This window comes from Canis lupus, chromosome 25, assembly GCF_011100685.1.
Source record: "Canis lupus familiaris isolate Mischka breed German Shepherd chromosome 25, alternate assembly UU_Cfam_GSD_1.0, whole genome shotgun sequence".
Lineage (NCBI taxonomy): Eukaryota > Metazoa > Chordata > Mammalia > Carnivora > Canidae > Canis > Canis lupus.
Genome location: NC_049246.1, coordinates 40,263,638 through 40,286,534, shown reverse-complemented (window position 1 = coordinate 40,286,534; position 22,897 = coordinate 40,263,638). Strand labels below are relative to the sequence as shown.

Here is a 22,897-nt window from a genome sequence, read left to right as displayed (position 1 = left end):
TGCCTCTCTCTCAATCTCTGTGTCTATCATGAATAAATAAATAAATAAATCTTTAAAAAAAAAAAAGAAAAAAGAAAAGGGACAGCTCTTGTAAACTTTGCACAGTTGAGCTGGTAGGTCAAGAGGGAGTTCCCGCCCTTCTGAGCTTCCTGCCCCAGTACCTGGCTACTCCTTGTTGGTTCTTGCAAGCATCAATATCCTGAGGTTTTCATTCACATGAGCCCTTTTTGCTAATAAAATACTCCTATCCACAGGGCCCATATCTAAGAAGGGTCAATAGAAGGTGCAATCTAATATTTCTTCTGGCAGATTTCTCTACAACTGGAAAAAGATTGAAGAAGCTGCTTATCTTGTAAAACACTGGCATGAGAAATCCAGACTCACAGTCTGCCCAAATAAAAACTTGCATATGCTTTGAATGACTTTTTTTTTTTTTTTAACCATGTTTGGTGTTGAGAGAGTTACTGGTAGCCCTAAATAAAAAGTAGCATGAACCACAAGCTACAAAATGAAGGTAACATGGCGGGAAAGAACTCGTGTCATTACTATACACTATTGCTACCCCCACCCCCCACTCAGAATAGCAGGAAGGGATGCTCCTGGAGAAGCCAGTAATTCCACCCCCACCATTTTAGGAGGCGATACCTCTAAACCATGCCAACGACCACAACAAAGGAACACATAGCAAGTCTTTTGATTTTTAAAGACTTTTGATAGAAGGAAATTCCAAAATTGGATCACAGGTTCTAATTCATTCACTTCGTTATGATGGTAATACATTTGTTTGATATATCAATCATTTCAATTAGTTTCTGTCCTCAAAGCTATCACCAGGGTCAGGGAGGCAGCACTGCTCACCTGGAGGACCAGGGATCCCTCCTGGGCCTGGATGTGCCCCCAGCAAACCTGAAAGAGATCATTTTGGTGAGTTAATATCTTATATGTGGTTAATCTCATTTATGCCAGGCAGCCCGGGTGGCTCAGCAGTTTAGCGCCGCCTTCAGCCCAGGGCCTGATCCTGGAGACCCAGGGATCGAGTCCCATGTCGGGCTCCCTGCATGGAGCCTGCTTCTCCCTCTGCCTGTGTCTCTGCCTCTCTCTCTGTCTCTCTGTCTCTCACAAATTAATAAATTAAATATTTAAAAATTTTTTCATTTATGCCACTTGGTCAGCTTCACTTTGGCAACAGAAGGTAATTTAATTACCGCACATTCAGAGCACATTAGTTCTGTGGGAGAACAATCTCTGGAGCAGTGAAGGATTACAATGCCCCTAGCCATTCATGCAAAATAAAACCGGGGTGCTCCTGAGCTAATGAGCAAGTTATACCTGTTTCTCCCTTTTCTCCTGGGGGACCAGGGATTCCATCACGGCCCTGGTTGCCTCTCATGCCCATAGGTCCAGGAGATCCTAGGATTCCTGGAGGTCCTAAGAAAAGAAATGCTACATGTAAAATTCTGTGAAAGGTGCTCCTTTTTTAGAACTGTAGTTATGTGATGCTCAATTCACAGTGAAAACCACGTACAGATTAACACTATCACGAGGATTATCACTTGAGAATGTGTGGGTTGGCAGATCTTTGAGTTAGGTAGGTAGGTGTAAACACCTAACTTCACAGGTTTTGCATTTTTGTCTGGCTACCTAGGAGCTACCTTCCAAGGAGCAGCAGATAGGTAGGTACACAGAGATTCCAACCCCGGGAGAAAATGTGCCTCCCTCAGGATGGGGAAATAGACAAAGTACAAAAATGGAACCTGGAGGTCCTTTGACTCCTGGGGACCCAGGGAAGCCTTTGATGCCTTTTAACCCCAAATCTCCATCAGGGCCTGGCTTTCCTATAAAAGAAGAGAGAAGAGAAGGAAAGAACAGCAGGAGATGGGACGGTTACATCGATGGCTGAAGCAGTCAGTTCCTGAAGTTACCTGTGCTCACCCTGGCCCTCAGGCCTTTGTCCTGACTGCTGTTTCCCCAGAGAAACACAGCAGAGATGTGTCACATCACCTTCAAAGGTATGTGTGCACCAACCACATGGACCACTCAGTATCTGATGTTATTTCTTTAATTGGGAGTTAACAGCAAATCCCCTGAATCTTTCAGTACTTGAAAAGATCTTTTAAATAGTAACTTCAAGTAAGCTGCAACCCAGTAGCCTGGCAGTTGTTTTTAATAAAACAAAACAGAAACTTAAACTCAAATGATAACTAAGAAAGTAAGCCAACACTCGACCTGGAAACATGCCAGAAAAAAAAGAAACTGCAACACTCTTATGGATTGAATTGTGTTGCCCTCAAATTCATAGGTTGAAGTCCTAACCCCACTGCCTCAGAATATCACTGTATTTGGAGATAGGGTCTTTAAAAAAGCAATTACATTAGAATGAGGTCATTAGGGTGGGCCCTGATCCCATATGACTGGTGTCCTTACAAGGAGAATTGATGAGGACACAGACACAGAGAAGGAAGATCATGTGAAGACACAGCAAGAACTGTATTTGGAGATAGGGTCTTTAAAAAAGCAATTACATTAGAATGAGGTCATTAGGGTGGGCCCTGATCCCATATGACTGGTGTCCTTACAAGGAGAATTGATGAGGACACAGACACAGAGAAGGAAGATCATGTGAAGACACAGCAAGAAGATACCCAACTACAAGCCCAGGAGAGAGGCCTCGGAAGAGACCAACCCTGCTGACACCCTGATCTCAGACTCCCAGCCTCCAGAACCGTGAGAACATAAATTTCTGTTTTTTAAGCCACCCAGTCTGTGTGTTGTTATGGAAGCCCTAGAAAACTAATACAAGCATCATGAGATTGGACAATAGAACAACAGTTTGTGTTTTTAGGTTGAATTCTTTGAAGCAGCATTTAAGCTTTGTTCAGAGGATCAACATGGGGCTTGAATCACCACCCTGCAATCAAGAGTTAGATGCTCTACTAATAGAGCCAGCCAAGCACATCTTCCACAGGATCAGGATTTTTAGATGTCAGTCCACCAAACTGGCTGATCAGTAAAATTAGGCTCCCCCTGATTATTGTTCCTTAGTATCTAAGGATTTGAAAACCAATGTTGAATAAAAGCAATTGTTGTACAAAAACCTAAATAGTTTCCTGTTTATGGAGCTGATTCTAGGGGGTAAGGGCTATGCTAAGTGTCATGCTTCTGGCTTTCAGAGTTATAAAGCCAATGCTCACCTGGGTGGCCAGGACTTCCGGGATGTCCAGGGGCTCCCTCAGTTCCAGCAGGCCCCGAATGGCCAGGGGTGCCAGGTAGCCCTCTTTCTCCTTTCCTTCCCATGGCACCTGGTAATCCTGGATCTCCCTTAAAGTCAGTCAAACACCTTTAAAATCCTCATATAATCAGGATATGTGATCAGAACTATGAACTCTGCTTGCTTGCATCTAGTTAGTTACTTCGTTAGCAATGCATCTTAAATGTCTGCTATGTGCCAGCACCGCGACAGGTGCCAGGAACAGGATGGCTATTTGTGGGAACCAGTGCAAAATGCAAAGCCAGCATACTTAAATTGCAGGGAGAGTAATGACCAACTCCTCGGGGATCGAAACCTGAGGGATAAACTCATAAACTGATAGCTAGCTGTATGAGAGGCGTTCTGAGTTGTGGAAAGAGGATAAAAGACCCAAATAATTGCCTGAAAACACAGCAGTATTTTCAATGTTCTTTGCCCACACTGAATCCAGACACTTGCTGATACTTAGAGACTCACTCCACCACCGAAGTGTAACTACTTTAGTGGCCAGTATACCTTTAGTCCCGGTGGTCCTGGCCTTGTACCTGCTGAATAACCTGGCTCTCCCTTGTCTCCTTGGAGACCGTGAACACCTGGGAGGCCTGGTCTTCCAGTGACACCTGGTAGTCCCAAAGGTCCCCTGTGTCCTTTAAGACCTGAAAGTAGGGAAAGAGGTCAGGTAAAATAGGTAAACACAGGGATCTTGAAACATTCTACTCCTAACTTTTGCACAAATAACCCTTCTCCCAAGAAGTTGGCTTTTCAGAATCATTAAGGCATGAGGTAGTTATAATGGCTGATTTTTACACAATATGAATATTTGTTTTGTTCTCACTTGTGTTCTAATTGCACACAGTACATTTCATCTCAAAGTAATCTAGTTTTATACCAACTTTCTATTAATTCGGAAACCAAAATAACAAACAATACAGAAGACTTAGAATTGGGAGGCAGCATGAACTTTAGGCTCATAAAAGGATCTTAGACCTTACCTGGCATCCCCATGTTCCCCATGTTTCCTGGACTTCCACGTGGTCCTGCTTCTCCAGGATTCCCAATGCTGCCTGGATCTCCTCGGGGGCCTTGGGAACAAATAAGTAGAGTCACATGCCCTGCACAGTCCCTGGACATAGTAGATGTTCAATAAATATTTGTTGCTTGCATGAATGAATGAGTTCTGAGCAGCCAGACCAGCTGGTTTAAGTGCTTAGGTAGCTGCCTTTTTGCCATCAGACGAGGAAGGGACTGAGGACCCAGAAGATGTAAAATCAGAGAAAGTAGATTCTTGTCAACAGTCCTGGATTTCAAACATCAAAATCATCCTAGGTGCAATGCGCACAGAAGAGAAGGGCTCTTGCCACCACATGGCAATAGAGTTCCAAATGCAATCCTGAAATGCATTGCCATGTAACATATTTTGTCATTGATGGGGTCATAGAGAATATGGGGCTACTTTAATTCAGTTTAAAGATCTTCTTTGCAAAATCAACAGCTTGCTTTAAAAAAGGAAGAGGCAAATCTGAAAACCTCTAAATCATTATCTGATTTCCTTCTATGATATGTGATCTTGTGATACACTACAGTATGTATATTTTATAATATATGCCAGCAATGCCAAAATAAACTTTGTAGTAGAAAGATGGAGGTTTGTGCAAGCTAATATTTTTTCGTTAGTACAGGCTGACTATAAGCAGCTTCGTTTTGATTTAATTTCGAAGCAAATACCTGTTGGAGGACTATGGGAGCAAAATTCATATTCAACCCCATAGGTCATGAAACACATTTTTGTTATATTTAGATCTGGGAACACTTAAAGCCTGATATTTCTATAAGAGGATCAACTCTACCTGGTGGGCCTGGTGGTCCAGGTGGCCCTTCGAATCCTTTCAAACCTGGTAACCCTGGAATGCCTCTGTTTCCTTTCTCACCCGGCTTTCCTGCAAACCCTAAAGTTAAAAACCATGTATTAGAAACACAGGTTAGAATTTTTTTTAAAGATTTATTTATTTATTCATGAGAGACACACAGAGAGAGAGAGAGAGAGAGGCAGAGACACAGGCAGAGGGAGAACCAGGCTCCTCGCAGGGAGCCCAATGTGGGACTTGATCCTGGATCCCAGGATTATGCCCTGGGCCGAAGGCAGATGCTCAACTGCTGAGCCACCCAGACATCCCCACTGGTTAGAATTTTGATCTGAATCTTCTACATCCTGATTATACTTGATGAAATATTACTGTAATACAGCGTAACATTTATTAAGAGTGTGGCAAATGTAGGCTTTTTTCAAAATGAGGATTAAGTGAGAATACATGTCAAGCATTAGCACAGTGCTTGGTACAAGTTAGTTCTTAACTAACACTAATGATTATAATATTTATACTTTAAACATACATTTTAAGAATTAGTGGCCTAAATATAGTTTCTTGTAAAACTTTTTTTTCTTTTGGTAATGACAGAGGACCATTTGCTACGCTATTCTGATCCAGACTGTCCCGTTCTCAAGTCCATTTATTACAATTATTATTTCTTAAGTAATTAGACCATGAAAAACATCATTTTCTTTTATTTATCTTATTGAATCTGCAGCCAATGTCAGTCTGTCCTTGAGCCTTTCCAAACTGGGTGTAAAGATGACAAAACTGGACTCTGTGAACTCAACGGACTAATCTAGAGTCACCATCAATCGGTGGTAATGCCAGGATGTGATCTAGCTCTGCGGGCTGGAAAGCTCATAAACTTCCCAAAACACCATCCTACTTTCCATAAAACATGATTTTGATCACAGTAGTCTCTGGCTTAAAAATATTCCTTGAATCTGTAATATCTACAAGGCAAATTGCAAACTCCCTCCACTGGCATTTGAAGCAAGCATTTACCAATCTGTCTATGGCCTGGCTTTGTGCCTTTTCTCAAGCAGATTTCTTTCTTTGGGCTGTGCTCCTGCTTACATCCTTATTCATTCACCTAAGGACCGGGTATCTAATGAATAGACAGGCCTTGTGCTGAGTACGGGAAACATAAATTATGTTCCCTTTCTCCAAGTTTTTAGTGTTTAATTGGAGAATCAGCCAAGTAAATAAACAATTACCACTCAATGTGATAAGTTCTGTAATAGAGTTGGGCACAATATGCTACAGGGAAGAATTCTGCAAGAAGGGACTGTGTGTGTATGTCTTAAAGACTGAATAGGAGCTATATGGGTGGAAAAAGCATGAACAGGACCAGATGCCCAGGCAAGAAAATAGCATGTACAAAGGAATGGTGAGGAGCAGGTGGTTAGATCATTTTCTTTTGTAACATTTGTTTTTCCTACTTATGTCATTTATCACAATCTAAAACACACACACACACACACACACACACACACACAAAACGATGATATTTAGCACATTCATTTGCTTTGGGTTTGTAAGAGTTGCCACGACAAATCTGGTTTGGTGGTGTAGGGCTGGAGGGCTAAAATTGGTTTTTATATTTTTAATTTTTTAAAAGATTTTATTTATTTATTCATGAGAGACACAGAGAGAGGCAGAGGTATATGCAGAGGGAGAAGCCGGCTCTCCATGGGAGCCCAATAAGGGACTGGATTCCAGGACTCCAGGATCATGCCCTGAGCCAGAGACAGATGCTCAACTGCTAAGCCACACAGGCATCCCGGTTTTCATATTTTTTAAAGGTTGCAAATAGGCAAACACTGAAAAAGAGTATGCAATAGGGACCATATGCAGTCCAAAAAAACCCAGATACTTACTTCCTGGCCCAATACATAAAATGTCTGCAGATCCATTAATGTCTCTTCCCCCACTGAACTGTATGTTTCCCCATGACCAGAGTATTACAAGTACTTGGTTCACTTCTATGTCTTCAGCACATAATAGAATACCACTTGATAGGTACTAACAAGTATAATTGTTGAATGAATATCTGTCACATAGCTGGTGAGGCAGGCAAAGGGCAAGTGATAAAGAAACTTTGTATGCCAGTCGAAGTTTACTTTTACCATATTTGGCAAAAAGGTGGTTTTGAGGCTTATAATTTAAAATGGACTAGTGACTATTTATTTTATTTTATTCATTTATTTTTAAAGATTTTACTTATTTATTTGAAAGAGAGAGAGGGAGTGCACACTCCAGAAAATAAGCAGGGGGAAGGGCAGCGGAAGAGGGAGAAGCAGACACCTGCTGAGCAGGGAGATGGACATGGGGCTGGATCCCAGGGCCCTAAGATCATGATCTGAGCTGAAAGCTGATGCTTACCTGACTGAGACACCCAGGTCCCCCAACTAGTGGCAATTTAAATACAGCAGACCCAAATGCAGAATTAATGTAGAAATAAAAAGTCATGCATTAAGGAGGCAACATATTATTGTTCAAGGCATAGAAAACCCAGTTCTAATCCAGGCTTGGGCTACCAACTGGCTTTGTGATCATGGGCAGGGCATTAAACACCAACTCTCAGTGTCCTCCTTTGTCAACTACAGGAATTTTCTTTGAAAATTCTTAGTCTCAGAACCAGCTCTGATGTTCTGATTCCAAACAAAAGAAAGGGCATACCTTTGAGGCCTGGTTCTCCTTTGTCCCCCACTGAGCTGGTTATTCGACAAGGCCCCATAGGTCCTTTCTCTCCTTCTTCCCCCTTGGCTCCTGGGGGCCCTTTCTCACCCTTTGCACCTGGAATTCCAAAGCTACCTAAAAATAGAAGTAGCAACATCAGTTCCTTAATTCTTGAAGTAGTTCATAAGGGTCCAAAAGCTAATGGTGATCCCATAAAATAAAACAAAATAAGACAGATATAACAGCCAGCCACATGAAGATAGTGGCATAAGATGGCAGGGAAAAAATTTATTTCCATTCAAATGGAAAAAGGAATACAGAATACAGAAAAATCAGATACACAGTTCTTTCAGGGAAATTACTTTTCCCTCAAGGGATAAAATATATTTATTCTGCTGCTAAATAAGTGAACATCGCTCATGCCTTCTGATCCTGGGAAATAGTGCCCCACTTACCCCTCTGTCCTGGGGTGCCTGGGATCCCGGGAGGCCCAGGAGGGCCAGTGTTTCCTGGATAGCCCATCATCCCCATCATTCCTTTTTCACCTGTAGAAACAAGTTAACACAGAGTAGGTCAGGTTGTACAGAATGAGAGAAGTGAAATATTCCATAAAATAAAATAAGTTATACTTCTAAGGAGGGTTGAAGGAATGGTTTCTATAAGTACAAAAATAACCATATTTGTCTGGGAGATAGGTTAGTTCACAGTCTTTATTATCCTATGTATGTGGAGGTCACTGATAGCAAGTCACATTTGCAGATGGAAGCAGAACATGTTGAGGTTCTGGAGCATTCCCTCCTCCCAATCCTTGACCAATGGCTTTCTTTTATAGTCCTTTATTTTATTTTCCACAAGCAGTCAATCATTGAACTTGGCTTTTAAATGCATTTGTTATTGTCTCCCCCACTGTCAGAGGTGGTCTTGCCTGCTGATGTGTCTCTAGGGCCTAGAACAGTGCTGACATGTGGAAGAAGTTTAATTATAAGAATTATTTGCAGATTAAGTTGTTTTTCTCTGGAGGAGAGAGATCAGTGAAGTCCTTATGCCATGAGGAGATTATTTTGAATATTGTTCCCAAACATCTCAACTATAAAAATAGTGATAGAAGTAAAAAGAATGATAAGGGAATATTATGAACAACTATAGGCCAGAAAATCAGATGACTTAGTCAAAATGCACAGATTCCTAGAGTGGCACAGATTATCAAAACTGACTCAAGGAGAAATAGAAAATCTGAGTAGTCCTATAACACAAAATTGAATTAATGATGTAAAGACTTCCCACAAGGAAAAGCCCAGACTCAGATGACTTCACTGGTGAATTCAACCAAATGCTTAAAGAATATCAATTCTTCACTAACTCTTCTAGAAAATACAAAAGAAGGGAATATTTTCTATTTTGTTCTATAAAGCCAGCATTACCTTGATTCCAAAACCAGACAAAGATATCACAAGAAAAGGACAGACTAGTATCCTTTACAAATGTAGATGCAAAAATTCTCAAGAAAATACCAGCAAATATCCTTTAGTACTAACATATAGAAAGAGTTGCATAGCCAAAGTTGCCATACCTGGGTAATTGTGAAATGTGATCATCCCACCACCACCACTGCCCTGCTCCCTGACTCCCTCCAAATAATTCAGTAGGAAACACTTATACTAACTGAAAGAGGAATGTAGAGTCAAAATTCTAGGCCTAATTTCAACTTATAGAGTCACCTTAAAAGAAAATGTGGAAGAAAATGGAAGAAGAAAAATAAAAGCACAGAAAACGATACCTGGTAGTCCTAAAAATCCCGGATTTCCTGGATATCCTTTTTGGCCAGGTGGTCCTATCTCACCTCGATGACCTGGCATTCCTGGTGGTCCAGGTTCTCCAGGAAAGCCTGATCTATCCAAGCCTGGAATACCTGGGTCTCCTTTTGGCCCTGTTTCACCTCTTCTGCCTATATATGAATAAATGAACAAGTGAATGAATGAACACATAACTGCCTTCCCCATCAACTCCAGAAATATATTTTTTATGGTTATAAATATTTAGTTGTGTGATTATGGGCAAACCACACACTTATCTGAATGATGGACTGATTTATTTATGTCCCCTTCTGTACAATTTCTAAGACTCCTTCTGACTTTAATATTCTATTTCAGTGATTCATGTGGTAATGAAAGCATAGAATTTATATCTATTTTCTAGTCCTGCAGACACATCCTGGGACTTTATGACTATAGCTCAGTCTTTAACCTGCAGAATATGTATATAACCACTCAGGTGGGGAGGCAAGCCATCAGATACTTCTGGAAACAATAATAGCACTACTACAACCATTAATGTCTTGGCCAGAAATTGGTTTGTGAACATAAAAGCAATGTGATACTCCATAGGCATTAGCTGAGTTCTAAAAAATTTTTTTCAGTTCACAGATCTGACTGAGAAGATCCAAGAAAATAGAGTCAATTTTACATAATCTGGACCACCTAGCCTGCATAATTTAGAGTTATTTCACACCCTTATTTTATGTTGCTTGGGAAGCAATTAACTACATATCTATTTACCACTTTGTATACTTATGGAGGTAAAGATAAAACTTTTTCTGAGAGTATATAAATATATATGTAAATATAAGTTTATATGTATCTTCAGTGTTCATATGGTCTTGCATAAAAGACCAAACCAATTTTACTATATTAATTTCAGGTCTCTTACTCTATGGGTGGCACTCACTGCAACAAATCCATGACTAGGTTTAGATTGCTAAAATAACATTTCCTACTGAACAGTGATCAGGACTTGTTGTTGGACAGTTCTCATGTTAAGCAGCAAAGCACAGAGCAGGAGTCTCATGTCACCTGCTCAGCTAATGGCTGGTTTCAAGGCCCTCCTCTTACCTGGTTGCCCTTCCAATCCATTTAATCCTGGAAGTCCGTGGGCTCCTCTGGGACCCTCTGTGCAACTTCCTGGGGGTCCTTTTTCTCCAGGTGGTCCAGGCTTCCCTGGATCCCCTGTAAAATAGAGTCCAGTAATATATTCAGGTACCAAAACCCAAGGTCATCATAAAGCTGTCACAATCATTCTCCTGTAACCCCCCCAGATTGAACCTATATTTAATACCACTGATATGCCTTTTATAAAGGACACTCATAAGGACAGAAGGAAGGAAGGAGAAAGGAAAGAGAAAACAAAGGTAGGGCAGCAATGGAAAAATAATTAGGCTCTTCATATTCTATTTGTTAAACTAGAAGTCTGAGAAGAATTCTTCTTCCTAGAACACCTTCAACTTGCTGCATTTTAGCAGAGCTCACCGTGGAGAAAAGTAATCACACTTGCTATTGTACCTGGTGGTCCATCAAGCCCTCCAGTTCCTGGAATTCCAGGGAGACCTGGAAGTCCAGGGAGTCCAATTTCTCCATTTTCCCCAGAATTGCCTCTTTCTCCTGGAAAACCTGGTATTCCTGGTTCTCCAGGTATGGCTAGTCCTGGTTCTCCCTGTTGCACAGAAATCATGTTAGTTGCACTATATAACACTTCCAAATCTTTTTTGGCTATTAACTGGCCTTTAGGGCTATTAAGTAGAAAATAATCCCTTTTGCGCAGTTACCACCATTATACCATCCTTTCCTTTTTCAGCTCTAGTTGCTGAGTTTCCTATAAAATTATCCTTGACTAGTCTTGAGGCTATGTAAATTGCACTTTTTAAGAAAACTGAAAGTGTTCTAAACAGTCTAGATGTTTCTACTTTTGACAGCTTTTCTCATAGTTATCCACATGTTTTTACAGCCCTTCCATTTTAAATACTCTGAATGTTTCTGAAGATTAAGGAGGAAACAGGGAAGAAACTTGTCTTCTAATACCTTCTCTTTTCCTTTCTTAAAGGTAGGGATGGTTCAGAAAAATGTTAAAAAGTATTTAATGTCTTTATCATCTGCCAATATATAGATAACTTCTACACCCAGAGTCTCCTAACTGGCTTACTGTGATTGCCACCCTCCCTCCACCCCCTTTATCCCCACACATCCATCTAAGTTTTAATTCTTGAAGACCTTGGCTCCTGGGAGACCTGGTTCTCCAGGTGACCCGGGCTTCCCCATTTCTCCTGGACAACCCGGTGCTCCTTTTGCTCCTGGAAAACCTTGGTCTCCTACAGAGAAAACACAACAATAATTGCAGAAGTAGGCTTAGTAAAACATTTAGAGCAGTATCTCTGTTATTTTATCTAGTGTTTTTATGAGACAAGTTGCTAGAGATGTTTTTATGAAAGTCTGAATTATGAAAAAGCCAACTGCTACATTAGCAATTAAAAAAAATCCCATTCCAAATCAGATCCTCAATTTAAAAAATGTCTTTCTCCATTTTATTGTTTAGCATGGCTACAATTTTGATGTGGCAATTCTTTAAACCACTGATCCTGGTTGACCATTTGGCTGACTTCCTCTTTTGGAGTATATTTTACATTACTCCAAATAGTGTACAGCCAAATAAATTTTTGAATGTGCATAAATCCATCCAAGCACGACCCAGATGAGGATATAAAGCATGTCTGGTACCCTAGGCCTAGGTAGCCTTTCTCAACATGGGTTGCTCAACAGAATTACTTCCTAATGCCATTGAACATAATGAATTAACTTCTTTCTTATATATTTGTAATAAGAGAATTGAGAGAGGAGTCACACATATCGTTTGTTCTGTTCCATGGTTCACAAGAGGAAACCCTGGTGGAGCAGGGCTTCATTCAGAGAGTTCTTTTGTGCTGCTAATTTGACAGATTTTTAATTCACCATTAGTTGATGGGATTATTAGGTTCAACCAGGAAATCTCAGTCTATGTTGTTCAAGCATTTCTTAAGCTACTTCTGGTCCTCATGGTCTCTTTCCAGAAGGTGAATCCATAGGGTTACAAGCAAGGACGCATTCTTAATAAGTCCAAGAAGGAGTAGGCAAAAATATGGGCCAGGCTGCATTACTTCAGAGATCACTGGGAAGACATCTGAGAAATTGGAGTCTAAGACATTCTTGAAATGATTACATTTTCCATTTCAAATATTCATAAGCTGAGATCAATATTCCTGTATTTGTGCAGAACTAATGCATGATAAGCACTGATGACATATTAACCTAGGAGATCAAATGCCAAAAAATGGATTATCTTTTGACAGACACTTTAAGTAATATTGAAACTAACATAAAAGGATTATAAAATCTGAAAATCTATGCAACAAGCCAGGGACTGAAATGGCTCATATCTCATCCTGAACAAGACTTTGATGTATTGGTTAGGTTATTGTTTGAGTTCTCAGCATCTGGATTTCTTGGAGTGTCTTCCCTTTGATGGGAAATAGCATTTGTTCCCAAAAGAAAATAACTTCTGTAATTTATAAGGGAGTGTATGGGAAAACCAGTTACTTGTGATTCCATAGTTCTTTTTTTAATTACTAAAGAAATGTATAAAGTGAAAAAAATGTATAAATGTAAAAATGTGCATTTATCAAGAAGTAAAGAAAAAAATTCCTCATAATTCCACACTTAAAAAGAATCACTGCTACCATTTTGATGAATTTCTTTCCAGATTTTTTCTATGTATTTTAAAAAATTTGATTGAGATGAAATGTGTAAACCTATGTGAGTTCTACCTTTTTGCCTAACATCATTGTAAGACTTTTCTTTTCCCATTTAAGATGGGTGAAAAACATTATTTTAGATGTCACATTATGGATCTTTTCTGTTATTCATGACATGTATTTATATTTTCTAAATATCCATAATAAATGTTATATTTTAAATTTTGTAAATTTACCCTTAGGTCCAGGGGGCCCAGGGAAGCCAATTCCTGGAATTCCTGGTTCACCATCAGGCCCAGGAAGACCCGGATCACCACATTTTCCTATGGATCCAGGGATACCTTAAAACATACAAACATTCGCATAAGAAACTTCCCTTCATCTTGCCCTGAAACACAAAAAGTCTAAGTTTCTGTGTCATTCTAGTCCTTTTTGGAAATTAGGAAATAATTTCACATAACCTCAACTGCAACTCTTCCTTTCTATTCTTATACATTGCTCTAATCATTAGGAGCTGCAAATAATGTTTAAGATAGAATTTAGTTCCTAAAAAGAAATATTCTAGACAATGTGAACTACATAAGTCTCCCTCTATGCATGCAAAAATAAGTTTCAGATCATACTGGCCAAGAAATTACATCATCAAATGAAGAAGCTGCAGGAACTATCCTGATGAACCACCAGCAAACATCACTTACTTTCCACCACCCAACTCCCCCACAAAATCCACAGAGATTTTTCTGCTCTCAACTTCCTTTTCTGTAATTATATTGATTCTTTTTTTTTTTTTGGAATCAGAAGGCACCAATGGGAATAATTTGGATAATCTCAAAGATCAATGACAAGTCCCCTGCCTGTGGACTCGTTATCTGACAAAACTTGAGCCTTTACTCTCTTTTGGAACCAATAAATATTTTCTTTCCTTACAAAGGGGATGACATTTTTCAAGGACAGTAGGCTATCATTTGATGCCATGCACCAGACTTGGCAGAGGGGATACTCACCAGGTGGACCTCGGGGGCCAGCATAACCAGGGGGCCCTGGAGGTCCTGGGGGCCCTGGGACTGGTGTCGAAATACCGAATTCTCCCTTAGGACCTTAAGAAAGTTTGTGATCATAAGATTGGTGTGCATATTGAAGATTTTTTTTTTGGCTCAGAGGAATAAGTGTGATTATAAGGGGTTTATAAATATATCCCAAGGAATAGAAAAAATAGTCTTCAAAACTGGCTTAAAAGATGACCAATCCACTGAAACTTTCTTATTCAATTGAAGAATATTTATAAGCATTGTCTATTGCCTAAGCTTAGTTTTAATTAATGGCCCAACTCAATGCTCGTCTATTGAAAGAGAGCCTATTCTAAAAAAAAAGAATCGATAATACTGAATTCAGCTTAAAACTCGGTGAATATCTATTTGGTAGGATATATATTTATTGGGCTACTAGTTTGCATGGGAAGGAAGCATGGTATGCTGAACAAAACATGAAATGTGGCCTGGGCATATATCTTAACCTCTCTGATAAGTTCTTCATGTGTCACTGGGGGAGTAATGCCTACAGAGCCCATAAAGATTCAAAATAAGGTGGCTTACATTAAACACATGTTAGTGATTTGTGTTATCCATATATTTATAGAAAAATAAGCTTACAGTAGTGTGATGGAAAAAGCTTGATGATAATATATTTTACGACAGCAGAGTCCTTCACATGCAGAAAGAACAGAAGAGGATTTGAAGATGGGTTAAAAGAACGTTTTCTGTAAAGGGCAAGATAGTAAATAATCTGGCTTTCCAGTCCAGATGGTCTCTATGCCACTACTCAACGCTGCCATTGTAGCGTGGGAACAGCCAGAAACAATATGTAAATGAATGAGTGTGGCTGTGTGCCAGTTAAACGTATTTATGGACACTGAAACTTGAATTTCATATAATTTTCATGTGCCATAAAGGATTATTTAAAAGGTTTTTTTTATCCACCAATCATTTAAAAATTTAAAAAATCATTTTTAGCTTGTAGGTCACGCATAAATATGTGGTAGGCTAGATTTAGACTATGGGCTGCCATGGTTTGCCAATCCCTGGATTAGAAGAGCAGCCTCAAAAGCAAGATGCAAAAAAGAATAAACCATAAATATATATATGTATGTATATATATAATCACAAAAGAAGCTTTATGTACATGTGTGGGCAGAAACGCATGCATACAATTTAAAATATATATAAATACCTGAGGGAGGTACCTACCAATTTTTTACTGATGAGGGATACTATAAAAGGGTTTGGAGGCTATTAGTTTATTGGGTCTAACCCTTTAAAGTGATGTTAGAAGCAAACAATGATATGGTGGCATTATTTGTGAAAACTGTCAACAACATGCAATTCTCATCCACAGATAAACACTGACGATCCGATCCCTCCTGGATCTACCAACCATGTTCAGTACACGTGGATCCCAAAAGTTGCTGGGACTTTAGAACTATTTATCACAAAACTTTTCTTCATTTATCTTAGCTATTTTGAAGTTTTATTTACAAACCATCTATTGAATTATGGGTCAGAAAGAACACATTTGCAATAACATCAGTGGGCCCTTGAGACTTAGAAGAGGCTTCTCAGTATCAGTTTCATAGGTTTCTATCACCCCTTTGTTTATCACAATGGAAATCCACTCATTATTCTATATATTTCTTTTTTTTTTTTTTTTTTTAAGGAATCTCTACACCCCACATGGGGCCCAAACTCATAATCCCAAGATCAAGAGTCGCAGGTTCCACCTATGTAGGAAGCCAGCCAGGTACTCCTCATCCCATACATTTCTATTAGTAAATGGAGACTGACTATTTCTTAGGAAATTTCAGCTGGAACTGCTCAGTAAAGGGAAAGTAAATGTTCTCTAACATATCCTACATATTCTCTCCCAGCGTCTATGAGCTAACATATTCTACTTATTGGAAGCAGATAGATATACATTCATTCATCTTGGGGGAGCTTCACTTGCTCTAGGAACCATGACCCCACTCCACAGGAAAACAGGACTGGAAAGAAAACTAACCAACCGGCTTCTCCAGGTGGTCCAGGGGCTCCAGGAACTCCTTGGGTGCCCTTTGGACCAGGCTCTCCCTGTGGTCCATAGTTTGGTGGTCCAGGTGGTCCTGCAGGTCCTGGGGACCCTGGGATCCCAGGATCCCCTGGAGGACCCTGGTCCCCCTTCTCACCACTCAGGGCCTGTGACAATAGGAATATGTTTGGATAGTGCTTCATTCCAATATCCCCTTACACGGGTTAATCTTACCATAAATAGGACTGCCAGATAAGCAGCCAATGAGAAAGTCTTGAATTACAAAGCAGTTGGCATTTGAAGGGAATTATTACTAAAATCAGAGCACTGTCTGGTTTCTGCTGTTTTGTGGCCTTCAGAGTTCAACAACATTTCATTAACTTGGAAGTCCCTTGGGTCCTTCTGGAGGTGTCCTCCAGCGGGATGTCACACATAGAGAATAGCTCCTAAAACTGTTCACATTGGCCAACAGTTCAAATAGCTTCAGAGCTGGCAGTCTTGGGAATAGCACATTTCTAAAATAAAACCAGCACAGCAAACCTTTGATCTTTACTGGGTATTTTCGTTACAAAGGAGATACAGATAGACTGCATTCCTTTTTTTTTCTTATAAAATATCTTTTTGTAATTGCATAGGCTGTAACTTTGGAAATAGCTTGTCTATTTTAAATGAGTCAAATGAGACAGAATAATAGAGCTCCCCTTCTCCCGCATACGGCCCCAAATAATAAATTGACTGGATTTTTCATTGTTCAGTATCATTGGGTGACCAAGTGTTGGATGTTTTTCCCCCTTCTTCTATAATGACAGGGCATAAGACTCAACATATCACCTCCTTGATTTTTTTCTTTGCTTTACTTTTACTGAAACTTATAAGGAAATTAGTGAGATGCAAAAGGAAGCATCATGTGAACTGTCATAATACTAGACCAAAGAACTCTAGACTCTGTCCCTCTATAAGCATCACTGCCATCCCAGGGACAGCCTGGCCATTTGTCAAGGGAGAGTCTGAGAAACACCAAACCTGCCAGCTGCTTTCAGCCAGAAGGTGTTTTGTCATCAAGAAGGCATCGGGAAGACTGTATACCACGTCTACATCTTTGGGAGCCACACTTTATATTCTGATACTAAAGCGTCTGTAAACAAATCTTTACATTTATTTGCCAAGTTTTCCTGTTCAAGGTGGGATCCTCTTAATTTGATAACACTGATAAACCCTAGAAGAAACTGGTATTTCCTGGAACAGGCTGGGCAGCATGGCTGGCAAACTTCTCACAAATACACAGAGGTGCTTAGCTTCTGACCCCAAGACGTTTTTAAAGAGATAAGGAGATCCCAGTAGGAATCTCCCAAGTGAACATGTGAGATGTTCTATTCCTATCCTAGGAAAAGACAGAAATGATGGAAGCCTAAATATTTTAAATGACGAAACATTTGATCTGTGTATCTGATGACCCTACTCCTAAATATTCTGTTCTTGAAGCATTTATTTTTGCTTAAAAGAATGAACGCAGTCCTCAAAACCTTGACTAAGACTTTCCACCATTAATCATTTTCTGAATGTGTCTATAACCTCACTGGATACAAATGTGGAACTTGTGTAAGAGACAAGGTCATTCTCCACTCAGGATTTTATTTGGGCTAAAAGCACTACTGAGTGCTACCTATGTGTCAAGATATGATATATGTTTGCTGGGGTCCTTGCTACACCTCTGAAGGCACCCCATTGTGCAGTTGGAGGGGTCCACCAGGATGAGTGGCCAACCACTTTCTGATCGCAAACCACCCAGTGTTGTCACTTTGGAGCATCCTAATGGCAGGGAAGGTAATTTGAAAAAAGTACTGGATACCAACCGGTTCACCTTTGGGTCCTGGTGGTCCTTTAATTCCAGGAGTTCCAGGAATTCCATCCAAGCCCTTTCTTCCAGGATGGCCTCTGAGCCCGGGGTCCCCTGGAGCACCCACCTGTCCCTCAGGCTCAGATGTTTCTCCTTTTTCTCCTTTAAGTCCTGGAGCACCCGGAGCACCCGGGAATCCCTAGGGCGGTACAGAAACAAGGCTGCACTGCATTTGGGTGCAGCTGTTCTTGTGCTAATCTTAAAAAGAAAATGTCAACCAGAATTTTTCAACTTTAATGAATGTGGATTTTTTTCTTTAGGCACTTCCTTTGGACTACGAGTCTGATTTCAAGCTTTTTGGTTTTCTTTTCTATTTGCTGCCAAAACTGGAAAAGAATATAGCTAGATAGCACATTCAATGCAACACATGCAATAGCATTATGATTCAATAATACAAATGATGCAATTATGATAATATACACATCATCACAAGATTACGTTAGGATGTTGGTAAATTTTAACATGCATCTATAAATAATTTGATATAAATGTGTTTATTTTTATATAACTTTCTGAGTCACTCTGATAACATTTTAATTTCTAAAAGTCTTTGAGCCTAATTTACATATCCTAAGATATATCTTTATATGAATACAATTCAATGATTTTTAGTAAATTTGTTTTTTTTTTATTTTTAGTAAATTTGTACATTTATGACATTATCACCACAATCTGGTGTTAAAAACATTTCCATCCCTCCCCTAAATTCCTTTAAATCCATTTGCAGTCAATCTCTGTTTCCAACTCTAGTCCGAGGCAACCACAGGCCCACCTTCTATCTCTGATATCATTTTAAATGATTATACATTCATTGCTTCATTCACTTATTCATTCACACATCATTCATTTATTCATTTAATCAAGTATCTATTAAGTGCTCTAATGTTAAGTACTCTTTGCAGGGCACCAAATTGACAACCTATGTGTGGTGCCAACTGTATTTCCAGAGTGTGCTACTTCCCAAATTGCCACTAAAGCTTCCAAACCATGAAATCTTACTGGAAATCCTGGAAGACCCGCACTTCCTGGGGACCCTGGGCTTCCTTTAATGCCAGCTGCCCCTTGTCCTCCTGCAAAGCAGTGAATTATTAAATATCCATTGAATGCCAACTCTGAGTAGTCAGGGTAATGCAGTATATGAAGGAAATAGGGTGTTTTCTTCTGAGGAAAGAAAATTTCTATCTTAAAACACAGAGTGCAGGGAGGGAACGGGAGTACATAAGTAGAATAGAGATGATGTAAAGGAAAACAAAACAATTAGAATTTTAAAAATTTTTACCTTCCTAAAATTCTTGTCTTTATAGTTTTAAGGAGATACATTTATTTGTATTAATCATAAAAGTAACATCTGCTCATTGTAAAAAAAAATAGATTCAGAAAGAAGAGAATAAAAAATCACCCATAAATCCACCACCAGAGGACAATATTCACTAACATTTTCATGTATGTTACTCATAAAATTGTATATCCATAATGCACTGGACATATACATGGTAGTTTTGAATCATATGTCAATAAATATACATATGTCAATAAATACAGTTATATCTTCACTTAAGTGGTTGCATTGTAACCTTTCGTGTAGATCAACCAACATTTATTCAGCTAACTGCTGTAGTTCCACTTAGCTGTAGTAAACGATGCCATGATAAATATCTCTAGATATTTAGTGCTTCAAACTTCTCCAATAATTTAAATAAATTCCTGAAAGTGTAGTGCGAGACCGAATGGACGCAAACTTTTCCAAGGCTTTGGATATCTGTTGCTAAATTGCATTTTACTGTACAATTTTACACTTCCTATATGTATTTAAATATCTCTGTAAAGATGATCCCTTTAGAGAGTCTTTTGGATGGATCTCAAGCCCATGTGTCAACAAATGCATATTCAGATTTTATATTTTGCAAGATTTGAATCAGGATACATTTTTTGATAGTCATCCAAATGGTTTTCCCGTTTATATATCTTCTTTGAGCTATACCTATAGTATGCCAAATGTAGAGAAACCAAGGAAAATACAACACTGCTAGTTGCTCGGTAACAGTGGCCTGCCCACTTGCATTCTACCCTTGGGCTAGAGGTCACTCAAGGGGAATGTAGGACTATAATGATTGCTTTCCTTCTATTCTTTCCCTCCCTCCCTCCCTCTCTCTCTCCCCCCAACTCCTTCCATTCCTTTTAGTTTTTTTTTCCATAGAACATTTCACCCAGAGTCTTAGGCACTGAATAGGAGCTGCATAAGGAATAATCTGCCTCCCACCCCAGCCCTTTGCCCCCTCATTCCCTTGCCATCCTTCCCTCTCAGGCCTGTCTCAGAGATGACAGAGGAACTAAGGCACTTATAAATGGAGTAGGAAGGCTTTGTGGGTGACAAGGACTCTGGCTGAATGCACATCCTTTATCAGCTGGCCACGGTATCACATTTAGCATTTCTCCTTTGGACTGACACCCAGCCCCCTTGAAGACCCCACGCCAATGCCAATGCCAATGCCAACGCCAATGTCTACCAGGTGGTGGTAACATACAAATATCCCCTTATCTGTGTTGCCAGGTAGACCTCTGGATTAACTTGCCTCAAAGGGAAGCTCCTGGCACAACAATTAAAGGATGCCAGTGTAGAGAGCAAGAGTGGGGCTCTGGAGGAGGGGGTCTGGATTTGAGTCCAGGCTTGACCACTTATGAGCTCTGCCACCATATGTATATGCTTCCCATCTGTCAAATGGGGTTACTGATAGCACCGACCTCTAGGACTGATGTCAGGAATAAGGCACAGAGATACACACGACATCCAGAACAGTGCTGAGCACACAAGTGCTCTGTGACTTGAGCTCTTGTTGCTTAGTGATAGACAATTTGATGACAATGTGGGCAGATCATAGTGGTCATGGCAAAGCCAGGACTGCATGTGACATAGCATGAGAGGCCCTGAGTAGCCAGGGCAGTGGCACGAGGGACAGAGGAATCTAACTGAGACTTCCTCTACCTCAAGGTTTTGCCCAGGATCAGTTCTGTGGCTGAGGAAGGGGGTGCCAGGGCAGCAGAGACAGTGGCAGCCTGGAGCAATCATATGGAGTGGAGGGTCTGGTCTGGCAGAGGGGTTGACAAAAGAAGTGACACAGGCTCTAGTCAGCTCTCAGAATTTTGGCCTCTGAGATGGTTTTTACCTTCAAAAATAGAGTTAGTAGCTAATACTGAAAAGTGTATGATTTCAGATAAAAATCTTCCTTTCTTTTCATGAAAAATGGAAAGATTTATCAATGCAGGGCTTAAAATGCCGCAAAGTAACAACAGATCTGAGCTGGTGTGGGATGGTCCCCTCCATTGTGCCTTCCAGCTCACCACAGTCCTCACCACCCTATTGCCCCCACTGGTGTGCGGATTTATTGCATTTGTATCTTTCTAAAGAATGACATAGTGCATATGCCTTCGGCTGTACCGAAAGTGGAGGCCTTAAAAAAAAGACTGAGGAGAGTTGTGTCTTTTAAGAAAAAAAAAATGAGAGAGAGCTATTTCCTCATGGAAGAAAAAATGTGTATGTGGGATGCCTGCCTCACTTCTCCTAGCTCCTACCCCCATAGGAACCCCAGTCTACAGTTCGTGGATAACCCAATGGTTTGCTAGAATTCAGCAACTAAAATGGAACAAGGGGACATGCCAGTTTTTGTGTTTTGGCTTACTTTATGTTAACAGAATATGCTTTTGAAAATCTCCCTCTAAGTTCTTACAAACCACATCATGACATCCAGACGTCTGGTACCTTTTTTTCACCACCCAGTGAGCTCACCCTTTTGTACTTGCAAATACCCTTGCCCGCAAAATGTCTGTACCTGGGATTCCTTTTATGCCATCCAACCCTGGCAGTCCTGGGAGACCTGGACGCCCTGGGATATAAGCACACTGTACGCACAAGAGGCCTGGTTCCCCTGCAATCAGAGCATGCTTACGTTACTCATAAACCCACATCGAGTCTGCAGAAAGTACAGATGATTTCCAAACCACACAATCATTTACTACATTAAAAATTTTGGGGAGGTTAATGAAAATCATCAAGGATATTGTGCATATTAGTTAAAAAATCACTCATCTAGGGGCGCCTGGGTGGCTCAGTTGCTTATGTGTCTGCCTTTGGCTCAGATCATGGGTCCTGGGATCGAGGCCGGCATCGGGCTCCCTGCTCAGCAGGAAGCCTGCTTCTCCCAGTCCCTCTGCCCCTCCCCCTTGCTCATGCTCTCGCTCTCTCAAAATAAATAATAAATAAAATCTTTAAAAAATTATTCACGTGTTGCATCAGTTTACTTTATCTATTTGACCTTTTTAATATTCTTAGAGGAAATCTGAATCAAGAATAAAATATTTATTTTTTCAGTACTCCTCTCCTTTGGTGCAGGATAAAACTCATATTCTAGGCATATCCAACAATTTATTGCCTGGGTGCTAAATACATGATTGCTTCACAGATATATGAATACTTTTAGGTAATTCTTTTGGAAAGCAAGCCATCCGTGGCTGTCTATAGTTTGGGATCATTGTTTTGAAGAGGAAAAATCAGTGATAGTAATGATGATGAGAATGATTTGCTTTCATAGAGC

General features: G+C 40.1%; 1 protein-coding gene across 1 annotated transcript in view; it reads right to left on the bottom strand.

The window, feature by feature from the left end:
- The window catches only part of COL4A3 (collagen type IV alpha 3 chain), a 130,429-nt gene that overhangs the window by 18,717 nt on the left and 88,815 nt on the right, over positions 1-22,897 (bottom strand). Inside the window, exons 23-41 of the mRNA XM_038573998.1 lie at positions 22,136-22,231; positions 19,308-19,378; positions 18,265-18,447; positions 16,410-16,578; positions 14,359-14,451; positions 13,591-13,695; positions 11,841-11,938; positions 11,136-11,286; positions 10,689-10,802; positions 9,578-9,745; positions 8,256-8,345; positions 7,801-7,935; positions 5,095-5,193; positions 4,240-4,329; positions 3,764-3,903; positions 3,192-3,318; positions 1,755-1,835; positions 1,330-1,428; positions 859-906 (exon numbers count right to left, since the gene is read on the bottom strand). Of these exons, the coding sequence (XP_038429926.1) occupies positions 859-906; positions 1,330-1,428; positions 1,755-1,835; positions 3,192-3,318; positions 3,764-3,903; positions 4,240-4,329; positions 5,095-5,193; positions 7,801-7,935; positions 8,256-8,345; positions 9,578-9,745; positions 10,689-10,802; positions 11,136-11,286; positions 11,841-11,938; positions 13,591-13,695; positions 14,359-14,451; positions 16,410-16,578; positions 18,265-18,447; positions 19,308-19,378; positions 22,136-22,231 (2,157 nt within the window). The remainder of the gene's footprint in view (positions 1-858; positions 907-1,329; positions 1,429-1,754; positions 1,836-3,191; positions 3,319-3,763; positions 3,904-4,239; positions 4,330-5,094; positions 5,194-7,800; positions 7,936-8,255; positions 8,346-9,577; positions 9,746-10,688; positions 10,803-11,135; positions 11,287-11,840; positions 11,939-13,590; positions 13,696-14,358; positions 14,452-16,409; positions 16,579-18,264; positions 18,448-19,307; positions 19,379-22,135; positions 22,232-22,897) is intronic.